The sequence below is a fragment of the Dromiciops gliroides genome, chromosome 2 (genome assembly GCF_019393635.1).
Source record: "Dromiciops gliroides isolate mDroGli1 chromosome 2, mDroGli1.pri, whole genome shotgun sequence".
Classification (NCBI taxonomy): Eukaryota; Metazoa; Chordata; class Mammalia; order Microbiotheria; family Microbiotheriidae; genus Dromiciops; species Dromiciops gliroides.
Window position 1 is genome coordinate 21,592,522 of NC_057862.1, and position 12,553 is coordinate 21,605,074.

At 51.8% G+C, this 12,553-nt stretch overlaps 1 protein-coding gene across 2 annotated transcripts in view; it reads right to left on the reverse strand.

Moving 5' to 3' along the window:
- FAM13C (family with sequence similarity 13 member C) overlaps positions 1 to 12,553 on the reverse strand; it is a 92,968-nt gene that overhangs the window by 15,005 nt on the left and 65,410 nt on the right. For both annotated transcript variants that reach the window (XM_043983735.1, XM_043983736.1), the window contains exons 6-7: positions 8,477 to 8,561; positions 715 to 925 (exon numbers count right to left, since the gene is read on the reverse strand). In XM_043983735.1, coding sequence (XP_043839670.1) covers positions 715 to 925; positions 8,477 to 8,561 — 296 coding nt within the window. The remainder of the gene's footprint in view (positions 1 to 714; positions 926 to 8,476; positions 8,562 to 12,553) is intronic.

Genomic DNA, 12,553 nt, shown 5'->3' on the forward strand with positions numbered 1-12,553 from the left:
AGAAGACTTTCCAAAAGCCAGGCCTCTGGAAACAAGGTCGACCAGAAGACCAAGGTGTCCTGGAGGGAAAGGCATTTGGGAGGTGCACGATGGACTATTAAGGAGGAAGCGAGGACGTCTTAGGTGCCGCCCTAACCCGCCAGCGTCCTGACAAGAGCATATTCTCTGACCCCACGTAGCACGTCTACACTGTCTCCCTTCTCAGGGATTGCTCCTGTCATTTCCTTAGGAATTCTTCCAGATGAAGGGATCTGCAGCACACAGCTGTCCCCCCAGCCCCAATAAGGGCAGGTGGGCATCCCAGGAGACCCTCCTTATCAGAAGCGGGCCCCCCCCACAAGCATGAAGTGATGGAAAGGGAAGGCAGCTGAGCCAAGAGAACAGGGCCCCTGACGGCGCCATACTGCCCGAGGGAGCCAACCCCACTGTCCTATCTGCTGGAAGCTGAAGAGCAGAGCCTTTGGCGGGATCTGTTGGGGTGCTTGTGGAGAGGGGTCTTTGCCCCAAAATACCACAGCTCGACTTTCCTAAAAGTCAATGAACTTCCCCTGAAACTGTTCCCAAGCAGCCCTAACAGACTTGACCTACTGCTGCTGCTGAGGCCTGGGCTTTGTCCCACTATACTCCACAGCAGTCAGGGAAACACTGAACTGTTAATGGGGCAGCCTGGGAAGAAGAGAGAATTGCACGTGGGGCTGGGCCGTGTCCCCTTACATCATGAACTGCTGAGAGCTGGGTGGAGAAGGGGCAGATTCAGGATCCAAATTAAATCTCTGGCTTTGGCTAAAGAGGGGGCATCTCGGGGACAGGAGGGGGCGGTCTCCATCCGTGATGTGATGCAGCAGGCGGCTGGTCCCGACGGAAGGCGGGTCCTCAGAGCCGTTGTCGGCTTCGTTCTGCCAATCTCTGTAGGCGGGCACAGGGTCTGGGGGGGGCGAAAGCGAGAAGGCTCATTACTACTGACGTGTACTTCAGGAAGGGCCATGACTGTGCACAGCACGACTTTCCCTTCTCCTCGGCGAAGCTGGAGCCTATTTCAAAACAGCGCGCTCTCAGCTCCCCCCAAACCTGGGTGAGGTTGACAGGTGGAGAAGGTTTTCATCCCTAACTCACCGAGGCAGAACTGAGGCCCAGAGCACCGCATGGGGCCTGGAGGCAGGGAGACTCATTGTCGTGAGTTCAAATCTGCCCTCAGGCACTTCACAGCTGTGAACACAGAGGCAAGTCACTCAACCTCTCCCTGCCTTGGTTTCCCCTTCTGCAAAACGGGAATAATAGCACCAACCTCCAAAGGCTGTTGTGAAGATCAGAGGAGATATTTAACAGAGCCTGGTACACAGCAGGTGACACATAAATGTTTGCTATTATTATCAGCAAGGAGGAAGTGAGGACAAAATGAATACTGGGAATGAGGGGCACTGCCTGTGCCAAGGCGGAGAGACAGGAGCTGGGATGCTAACTGGGTTCAGAGCAAAGCAAACAGGGCAATGTGGCTGGAATGTGGACTAGGATGCAGTAAGAAGCCTGGAGGGGGGGCCGAGGCAGGCTTTAAGAGACAAGCTGGTACTTTATGCTAGAGGGAAGAGGGAGGGGCGAGAGGTTCTGAGCTCGACAATTCTGGAAGGGAGAGATGTGGGCATGGAGACCATTTGGGAGGCTCCTGAAAAAAGCCAGGGCAGAGGACGTATGGTGGGGGGCAGGGGGCAAGGCAATGTGGGTGAAGAAAGGGAGATGGATGGAGGGAGGGAGGGAGGGAGGGAGGGATGAGTAGATGGAGGGACAGACAGATGGATGGATGAATGGATGAGCAGATAAAGGGATGGAAGATGGATGGATGGATGGATGGATGGATGGATGGATGGATGGATGGATGGATGGATGGATGAGCAGAGGGCATGTAGAAAGAACAGGTCACAAGTGGTAATGGACTGGCCGACGATAAGAGTGAGGGAGACACACTGAGAGAGTGACCAAGTATCATCAGATGAATCTTTATGTTGTTTCCACAGTGCCCGCTCCCTGCCAAGTGCTATCTCCAGTTCTTGCTGCCCAGGTCACTGCCCCCATTCACTCACTGCTGGCTGCTTATGACAATAACAATCACTAAAAAGCACCTACTGTGTGCCAGGCACTGTGCTAAGTGCTTTATGAACATTATTTCACTTGATCTTCACAACAACCATGGAAGGTGCTATTATTATTATTATTCCCATTTTATAGATGAGGAAACTATGGCAAACAGCCATTAAGTGATTTGTCCAGGGTCACCTCTAGCTGGTGAGTGTCTGAGGTGGAATTTGAACTCAAGTCTTCCCTACTCCTGACCTAGCGCTCTGTGCACTGTGGCACCCCCTAGCCGCCCGCCTGCCCCTCCCATTGCTTCACTCATCTGTCAAAGAATTGGCCGGGGTCCTTGCATCAAACTCACTCTTTGGCCTGATGCCACGGGTCAGCATTAACCCACCCACCCCTCCCCACATCACCTTGTTCATCTCCCCTGACCTGCTTGTGCTTTTAATTTTAGTCAAGAAACCCCTTTCTCCTCTCTTAGGAAGAGCATGAGCTTTAAACTCAAGGTGCCATCTCCTACCTCCACACATTTGTACAAGCATGAGCCAGTCTCTGCCCCACCCCCTGCCAAGAAGAGGCTGCTTTCGCAGAACCCTTGTCCTCCCTTCAAGGCCCAGCTCAAGTGTCACCCCCTCCATGAAGCCTTCCTGACGACCTCCAGATGGCGCCATCTCACATGCTGCATCATGCTTGACCCCAACTTCTGCCATTAGAACGTAAGCTCCCTAAGGGCACGGATCATCTGGGACTTGTGTACCCCTTGGACCCAGAACACTGCGGGCACACTGAGCTCTGAAGTCCAAACCAATGGAACAGACAGAGCGGTTACTTTCTGGATTCCACCTCCTCACCAACAGCTTCCTCCCATCCCCTGCCTCCCCATGGTTCTCTAGCTCCCCTTCCTGAGGCGTCTTGTCCATTAGAACATAAGTTCCTCGAGGGTAAGGTCTGTTCAGTTGTTTTTGTATCTCCAGTGTCTTGTATAATGCCCAGCACAAAGTGATTGCTTAATAAATGGCTAAATAAATAATAACAATAAACTGTTAATGAATAAATTACTTAATAAGCTTTCTGTTTGGCCATCCATGCAGCCACCCACCCAACCACACACCCACCCACATCTGTCCATCCAGCCACTGGACCTGTCAATGTTAAAGCTAGAAGCTAACTCCTGCGATCCTCAAGCAGAACTCCGAACCTTTTGGGTAAAGGCTGGACCACGATGCAGGAGGCCGGAGCTAGGCTTCTGAATGCATGTGATCCACTTTAGCTGACCACTTTGCATCGCTGTGACCTCTGACAGGTCACTTCAACTTTCTTGCCCCAAATCATCTTAACTCAAATGCCTTTATCTGAGGCACTCATAAACATGTCCATCAGAGCAAGGCCAAGGAGAGAGCCCTGGGCACCTCCACTAGAGATATTCTATCAGCCAAAGTTCTGTACTTCGGGTCAGTGGCCGAGCATCACACATAATTCAAAGTACACCCCCCCCCTTAACTCTCCCCCCAAGGCCACATCGCTCCATTTGGCATCAAAGATACTGGGAGGGGCCTCATCAAAACACCTTGCTTTGTGTGCACAGCATTTCCTCAATATACTAGGTTGGAGACCCCTTCAAGAAGGGAAACTGGCAGGATGTATTCTTAACAAAACCAACAGCCGCAATCACTTCTTTTTCTACCAAGGGCCTAAGAACTGCCCAACCCTCAACAAACCTGTCTAAATGCGACCATGAGTTGGGGTCAAGTCCAAAGGCCATGGGTTGGGGCATCCTCCTTCCCGACTCTGAAAACCAGGCATTGTTTGTCTTTCTCAGCTCCCACAGCACCTTGCCTGTTTCTCATGATCCCACAAAGGTCACCGACCTCGGTTTACCAGTCACAGCCAAGAGCTCACAGCTGCTCTGCTTCATGTAGTCAAAACAATCAACTGTTTGCTCGGCTTCTGTTTCTTAACTCATTGCTTTGGGGTCATGGAGACATGGACTGATAAGAGCTCCGAGCCTCTATCTCAGGAAAAACAAAGCAAAACCTCAAGCCCTCCGTGCTTTGCTTTTGTGTCCAATATATTTCTAGTTTCATCTTTTCAAATCCCTTATAACAAAATGAATGTGAAATCCTTCTTATCGCGAGCTGTCTTTCTCATGCACACTCAGAGACCATCCCAGACCAGTGGCTCAAGGAACTGGGCTAACTTTCCAAAACCACCTTGTATAAACTTGCATTTATTCCCCTGATATTCCCAATAAGCATTTATTAAGCATCTGGTGTGTACTACAGTGTGCTAATAAGAGCTGGGGACACAAAGAAAGTGTCCTGGGGGGAAGAGGGGGTTAAAAAAAAAGGGCACAGAACAATCCCTACTTGAGAATCTCAGTTAAACAGGAAAGGCAACATGCAAACTCTATATACAAGAACCAAACAGAAAATGCAGAGGGCAGAGGGCACGCTTTCTCTTGAGGGCACTCCTATTTGAAAAATCAAATAAATGAGGGCATGGACACGAGACAATGAGTGGCACCGTTTACTTAAACTTTCGGAGTCTGCGGAACAATTCTCAGTCAAAGGATGTTAAAAAAAAAAACAACCCAAGTGAAGCTCCACTGGGATAGGGAAAAATGTCTGCACACAGATGGGAAATTGGCTAATTAATGAAAGGCCACAACTGAGTGCGAAGGTAAATGGAAATTTCTCCAAAAGAAGCATCAGCACTTCTCCCTCCCATCACTTCGCCCCAGAGATTAGTCCTGGGACCAGACTGATCTGAGTCATGGAGAAGAAGGGGTGGCGGTGGCCAAGTGAAGGAAGGCCAAGGAGCTTTTCCAAGCAGTAAAATGCCCAGAAGGGAGGGGGTGGGGGTGGGAGTGAAGGTGATAAAGATGACCCAGAGAAGGAACCTGAGAGGGGGCTTTGGACAGCTCCTCACCAGGTCAAAAAGAGTGTCCTGTGGGCTTCACTGTGGGCAGGGGTCTGAGAGACACCTCCACATACATCCCCTCTCCAACATTCCCAACAAGGGCCCACTGAGTCTCTACTTGAAGGCCTCCAAGAGGAAGGAAGCTAGACACTCGTGAAGGGGATTTTTCAAACACAATGGGAGGATTTTACATTTGTCTCTAACAAATTTCACCTTCTTAGCCTGATAGTCAAGCCCATTGATTTTTTTTTGATCCTGACTTTGTCAAACAATGTGCTAGCTGCTCTTCCCGTCTTCTGGTGATCTATCTGTCTTTGTCCAATATAGTGCTAAAAACAGTAAAACAGGGGCAGCTAGATGGCGCAGTGGATAGAGCACCAGCCCTGGAGTCAGGAGTACCTGAGTTCAAGTCCGGCCTCAGACACTTGACACTTATTAGCTGTGTGACCCTGGGCAAGTCACTTAACCCCAACTGCCTGACTTTAAAAAACCAATAAATAAATAAATAAACCCCAGTAAAACATTAGAGAATAATAATTCAAGCAATCCTTATAAAATCTCAAGCTCCCTAGTAGCACTAAGGCTAAGGAAAGGCATCTGGTCACTACTGATCATCCCCTTGTAGCAAGGCTATGGCCCGGAAAGAAGAAAAAATCCTGAGCATCATTTGTGTTTTGGAAATAATCTAGGCAAAATAATAACTGTGGCTCAACCTTTTGTGGAATGTACTGTGTCCCTTTTGGGACAGCTCCTCAAATGGGGCCCAAAGACTCTGGAGGATAAAAAAGGGTCAACTTAAGTGACCAAAGGCCAGTCTCTTCAGCCTGAAAAGACAAAGCTAGGAAAGGGTGTGATCAGAGTTTATAGTCAGGTAAGAGGTGGGAGGATAGACACTGTCAATCCCCAAATGCTAAAATGTCAGAGCTGTGGGAAGCATGGAAAGCCCCACCCTTCCCCCAATAAAAACACATTTAAGGGGCAGCTAGGTGGCACAGTGGATAGAGCACTGGCCCTGGAGTCAGGAGGACCTGAGTTCAAGTCCGGCCTCAGACACTTGACACTTACTAGCTGTGCAAGTCACTGGGCAAGTCACTTAACCCCCATTGCCCCAGAAAAAATTGCAAAAACAAAATAAAACAACAAAAAAACCCAAACACATTTAAGGCAGTGGGGAGAAAACTTATGGAACTTGTTATCTCAAGGAAATGGGGGGGGGGAATTGCTAAAGAAGATCAAGGATGTCCTGAGTAAAGCTAGGGAGGCCAATGACTCCATCCCTGAGCTGTCATCTCCTGGGGCTGTTGTTGGAGACCAAGCCGTGTCCTGGCTGGCTAAGGGAACAGACTCCAATGGGGGATGTGCAATTTCCAATAACCCCTTTGTGCCCTTCCAAAAGGTCAGCTTTAAATAGATATTTCTGCTCTGTTTCCCATTCCCATGACAGCATAATAGATCCTCACCAATGTACCCCAAAGCCATTCATTCCAACAGTCAATGACCGTCCATCCACTCAGAGAAAATCTTGTCCCAATTACTCTGTTTATATGTGTCTCAACAACATCATGGCATGATCCATGACAACGCACATATATACCCTAAGCTCAGCTGCCTGAGGAGCCCCTGGTCACACAATTCATGGGGGTCAGAGGCAGAAATGGAATTCAGACCTTTCTGGCTCTGAGTCTGGCCACTGATCCTCACATGCATGTATTCTGAGGAGACTCATAAAAACAGACTCCTTTTAAGTGAAAACAACATATAAATGTGAATTAAATGCTGCTTGGGGTCCCCCCTCAATTACTGCCCAAAAGGCATTGATTGACCACCTTGGGAATGCAAGCAGTGTTTGGGGGGGGAGGGGCCAGGAGGATCCCTCATTCTCTTCTCATGAGATGTGAGTTAAGCTCATTTCTAGTCTAGTGTCCTTTCATGTCTACCTATGAACCAGTGCAGGCCCAATGGCCCACGAATGTCAGCTGGATCTGGCCACGTTAATTCACAAGGCAGAGGGACCCATGGGAAGATAAAAGAAACATGATTTTCAGTCAACAAGCATTTATTAAGCACCTACTACATGCCAGGTACTGTGTTAATCACTGGGAATACTAAGAAAGGCCAAAGACAGGCCCTGCCCTCAAGAAGCTCCCAATCTAATGAGGATCTAATATGCCCGAGCACTGAGGAGGCCTAAGAAAGCCAGCCAGGGAAACTGGACTATAAATGCTTGTGCCTGCTTTCATTGTACAGGACAACCAAGAATCCTAAGGGATAAAATCACAGCTTTGAAATGAGATCTTTGCAAATCACTCCAGGGGGGTTGACATTAGTTCTCTCATTATTGGGGTGGGGTGGGGGGAGGAAGAGGGAGAAAAGAGAGGGAGAGGAAGAGGGAGAGAGGGGGAGGGGGAGGGGGGAGAGAGAAGGGGAGGGGAAGGGGGAGAGAGAAGGGGAGGGGAAGGGGGAGAAAGAAGGGGAGGGGGAAGGGGGAGAAAGAAGGGGAGGGGGAGGGGAAGGAGAGAAAGAGGGAGGAAGAGAGAGACACAGAGTGATGAAGAAAGCTTGGGTGCACTGGTGATTCTGCCATCAGATTATCAGACCCCCTTATCACTGGGCCAGGGTCTTAAGGAAACAGGCCTGCTCCCCTGCCCCAATCAAGCAGCTTTTCAGCTCTCCCACATTCCCATCAGGCTCACTGATAGTGACCAACTTCGCAGTAGCAAGAGCTGGCCTCCTGTGAGCCAGCAGCCCCGCCACCCCTTGAATCAAAAGCTAGGAATCTGACACAGCTGTTAATGCAGTGGATAAGAAATGCACAATAGGATGGAGGAGGATTGAGCAAGGCTGCTCCCTCCCCCCCTCCCCTTCCCCTCTTCTTCTTCCCCCTCTTCCTTCTTCTCCCTCTTCCTCTTCTTCCCCCTTTCCCTCCTCTTCCTCCCCCTCTTCCCCCTCCCCCTCCTCTTCCTCCCCTTTCCCTCTTCTTCCCCCTCTTCCTTCTCCCTCTTCCTCTTCTTCCCCCTCCCCCTCCTCCTCCTCCTTCTCCTCCTCTTCCCCCTCCAGCCAAGGAACCCAACTTAAGACTTACAGAGAAAGCAGAAGAGGTGACTCCCCTGCCCCCATTCCACTCCCCAATATTCCAGAAAGGCAGAGAGCTTGGAAGCTCCCAGGGATTATGGAGGCCCGAAGGGCTGATGACACAGCTCCCTCCAGAGAGACCACTACCGAGGGTGGCTGAATGAAGATGCTTCTGAGACTCTCCTGCCAAGGAGAGACATCTAATATGTCCAGGGAAGTCCTGGGTCCTGGGAGGATGTCCCGGGCACTCCCGACCCCAAGGCTGTTCAGCCCCACCTTGCTCGGGCTTTCCCAGGCTCCAGGCTCTGCTCCCCAGAGGCCCCAGAGCCATCAGGCAGAGCTGCTGCGGCTGCCTGGCCCCAGCCAGCCAGAAAGGGCACCCATCTGCAGGCCCCCCAGTCCCCAGGCCCCTTACCTCCAGCGTGGACATCATCGGCCAGTGCGCCAGGGACAGACTGCAGAGCCGGGTCCTTGCCCCCCTGCAGCGGGGCGGCTTCTTCCTGGTTTGTGAAAAGGGCAGAGCACAGATGAGATTCGAGGTCCTGCAGCTTCAGCAGCGAGTTGTGCCAGCAAGAGCAGAACATGGGGGCCAGCAGTGTGGGGAAGCCCCCTCCTGCCCCCAGGGCCTGCAGGAGAGGGGGATGGGTGGCCGGAGGGGCTTGCCTCCCTGCACATGGAGCCCGGGGGCTTCCACGAAAGAGTCCCCACACGTGGGTCAATGCTTTCGTCAGTGAGGGGCTAGGTGCTCCGGGGACCAATCTGCGGAGGCACCCGATTGCCCGCACCCCGGCTTTTATACGCTCAGCTTTTACGCTTGCCAAGGCTTTCATTCACTGCGCTGACATCAGGAGATGACACCCGAGGCCCCTCCCAGCCTCCCATTCACAAAATCCCTTTCCCGGGTACCACACAGACACCCTGCGGTGGCCGTGACACAGGCTCAATGCTGGGGGCGGGGTGGGAGGGGAGAGCCCGCCCGGCTTCTCTGCCCCCTCCCCTGCAGGCTTCCACACTGGCCCTGAGCATTCCTTCTGGGGGGGGGGCAGCAATGCCTCTCATCAGAGGCGCCCTTGGCAGAACAGCCCGGCAGGGGATGTGGGGGGCGGGAGGGGGCGGGTGGACCCTGGCTGATCTTCAACAGGCTCTCCACACCCCCAGCCTCCACTGCTTGCCAGCCCCAAATTTCATCTTCTTCGGGATGCGCACCATCTACCGGCTTAACCAGTCCTGATAGGGCTGGAGTGAGTCACAAATGAGTCCCCGGAAAGTCAATCACCCAAGCTCAAGGGGAAACCCAGACTGCAGGGAGAAGATGGGGGGAGGGGGAATAAATACAGGCTCATGGGGTCAATCTCTTTCTCTCTCTCTCTCTCTCTCTCTCTCTCTCTCTCTCTCTCTCTCTCTCTCTCTCTCTCTCTCTCTCTCTCTCTCTGAGATTGGGGGCAAGCCAACGTGGGTTCCTACGCTGTGCCCATCTTTTTCTAGGGGAGAGGGAGGGAGAAGAGACACAGAGACAGCAAGAGAGAGGAGAGAAAGAGAAGAGACGCTAGAGAAAGAGGAGGTGAAGGGAGGGAGGGAAGGAAGGAGGGAGGAAGGAGGGAAGAAGGGAGGGAGAATATGGAGGTGGGGAGAGAATGTGCTGTAATGTCAAAGATCTTATCTGACAGATGAGGAAACTGAGGCCCTGAAAGTAAGACAGGCAGTGGGGAGGCAGCACCTCCCCTCTGCTGCTTCCCAGTCCAGGACTCTTTCCTCTAGGCTCCCTTTCCCTGATGATAAAAATAACAATGGCTCAGATTTGTGTGGCACTTCAGTGTCAAGATGCTTTGCATGTGTAACCCCAGCTTAAAGTACAGCACCTCCTTTGAGCTTCATGGCATATAAAATACTGGTATTATTATGCCACAGCTATCCAGAGTCTAAGACAGGATTCAAACCCGGGCCTCCCTATCTCCCAGTCTATGATTCTGCCCTCCCCATCCCCAGAGCATTTCTACAAGAGATTACTCTGACCACAGCTCCTCCGATTGTTGCTAACAATGCCTGATATTTCTGAAGCGCTCTAAGGTTGACTGAAAGTTTCAGTGTCTCATTTAATGCTCACTCTAGCCTTGGGAGATGAGGGCTACATCATGACTTGTCCCATTTTGCAGTTGGGGAAACCAAGACAAGAGGCAAGTGAAGTGACTCATCAAGAGTTACAGAGCTAAGAAAGGGTCTGAAGCAAGATCTGAACTGGGGTCTTCCTGCTTCCAGGGACAACATGCGCTCCACTACGATCTACTTCTCCCACGTGCACAGCCTCCCTCCCCTAAATGCCAGGGCTTCCCAGGAGATTCTCCACAATCACCAGTTGTGAATCTTGTGCATCCATGGTGCTCTGCCCATTGTCTTCCTTTAAGTTCCCTGGGGGCAGGGACTGGTTTGTGCCCTTCTGGGTATCCCCAGAACTCAGCCCAGTGCCTGGAATACACTAAGTGCTCGCTGACCAGCTGACTTGCTCCCATTCCAGAGGGCCTAGCCAAGGGACGAAAGGAAGCTTTGCTGTTAACAGCCAGGGCCCTGTGCTGGGCTCCCTGAGGGAGCTGACCAAGTCCCACCCCCCTCACTGTACAAATGAGGAAACTGAGGAACAGAGTCGTGGCTAGATCAGCCCGTGCCCTCTCCCATCTCAGGTGCCCCTGACAGATCAGAGCCAGGTGCTGCGGGCAGGGGACTCCAGTGTCACCGAGCCACTTTGGGGGTAGCAGCTGCTCCGCCCTGGCTCCTGATGCCTCTCTGACTGTGACTCAGAAAGCACCTGTCTGGATGTGGCCAGATCCTCCCGCGATCCAGCTCACTGAATAAGCCACCCTGAGGACCCAGGGACGCAGGCAGGTCTGCACATCAGGGAAGGAGTCGGAAGGCTATGGGGGATCCCTGGATCTCAGTGCAGCTTGCCGAGCCCGCCCTCGCCCCCCAGCCCAGGAAGCAACCGGCCCCAAGGCCGAGGTCAGGGCTGGCCTCTCAGCTGTCCTACTTCTGCTTGGACTCAGGGCCCCGAATCCAGAGGCTGGAAAATTCCTTCCAATCTGAGCCAAAGCCCGTCATTCATCTGCTTCCCTTCAAAACAGTTGGGGCATCCCACCGGGCAGCTCTAACCCCACAGCCAGGAGTCTGCTCAGCTCCCATGATGCCCTTGGCTGTCCAGCAGATCAAAACCAAAGGGGCCAGTGGGGATGCACAATCACCCCGCCACACCCACCCACCCATCCCCTTTTGGGCAAAGCCGCTCACTCCTAGGTCCTCTGGCATGTCAGAGCAGGAGCCAACAAAGAATCCGGCCATCATCATGTATTCACTGGCACCGCCACTGGAGAGGACCAAGGTGTTCGTCCTGGGGCCCGTGTTAGCAGTGTGGCTCTGCACAAGGCTCAGTTGAGGAAACAGAGGCAGGCAGAGGTTCAGTGACTTGCCCAGAGTCACAAAGCTAGAAAGTGTCCATGACAGGATTTGAACTCAGGTCTTCCTACCTCCAGGTCCAGCAATCTATCTGCTGTGCCACCAAGCTGCCTATAGAGGTGACTGATAAATTTTTATTTATAAGGTTACCATATGAATGCCACCTGTTATCATTATCCCAGTTGAGCCACAATGTCCTTCCTATCCCTGTGTCATTATCTACCTTAAAATGAGACCCACCATTTAGTCCACACTTGCATGTTTTCTAACACATCAACACATTTTTCAGAAGAGGAGTCTGAGGCTCAGGAAGAGTAAGTAGTCCAGGGCGTGGCTAGGTGGTACAGTGGATAAAGCACCGGCCCTGGATTCAGGAGGACCCGAGTTCAAATCCAGCCTCAGACACTTGACACTTACTAGCTGTGTGACCCTGGGCAAGTCACTTAACCCCCATTGCCCCGAAAAAAAAAATCATAAGAGTAAGTAGTCCAGATGTGCCTGAGGTGGGATTTGAACCCAGGTCTCCCCTAGACCAAATCTAGTGCTCTTTTCTCTGCTCAAAGAAGGCAGGGACCACCAAGGTCATTCTAGCCCTGGAGGAGGGAGAGAGAGAGTTTTCCCAAAGTCACTGAGCCACAAAAGGGCAGAGGAGCTGGGATCTGAGGCCATGTCCTGTGCCTCTACTTCCCCAATCAGTCATAGGTCATAGCAGTGCTCCTCCCCCACAGCCTCCCTTAACTTATGGGTTGTGTGAACCTGGGCAAGTGTTTGCCTCAGTCTCCCCATCTGTAAAATGAGCTGGAGAAGGAAATGGCAAACCCCTCCAGTATCTTTGCCAAGAGAAGCCCAAATGCAGTCACAGAGAGTTGGACACAACTGAAATGACTGAAAAACAACAACAAAATAAATGCTCTATCTGTCAATCAATCTAAATAACAAGGTCAGGCCATTGGAAGAGATGAATTAACTGCACCAGAGGAGGAATTTTCCATACCAGGAAGTGCCCTATGCCAATGAAATGAGAAGTCCTGGCAAAGAACAAGTCGCCCCT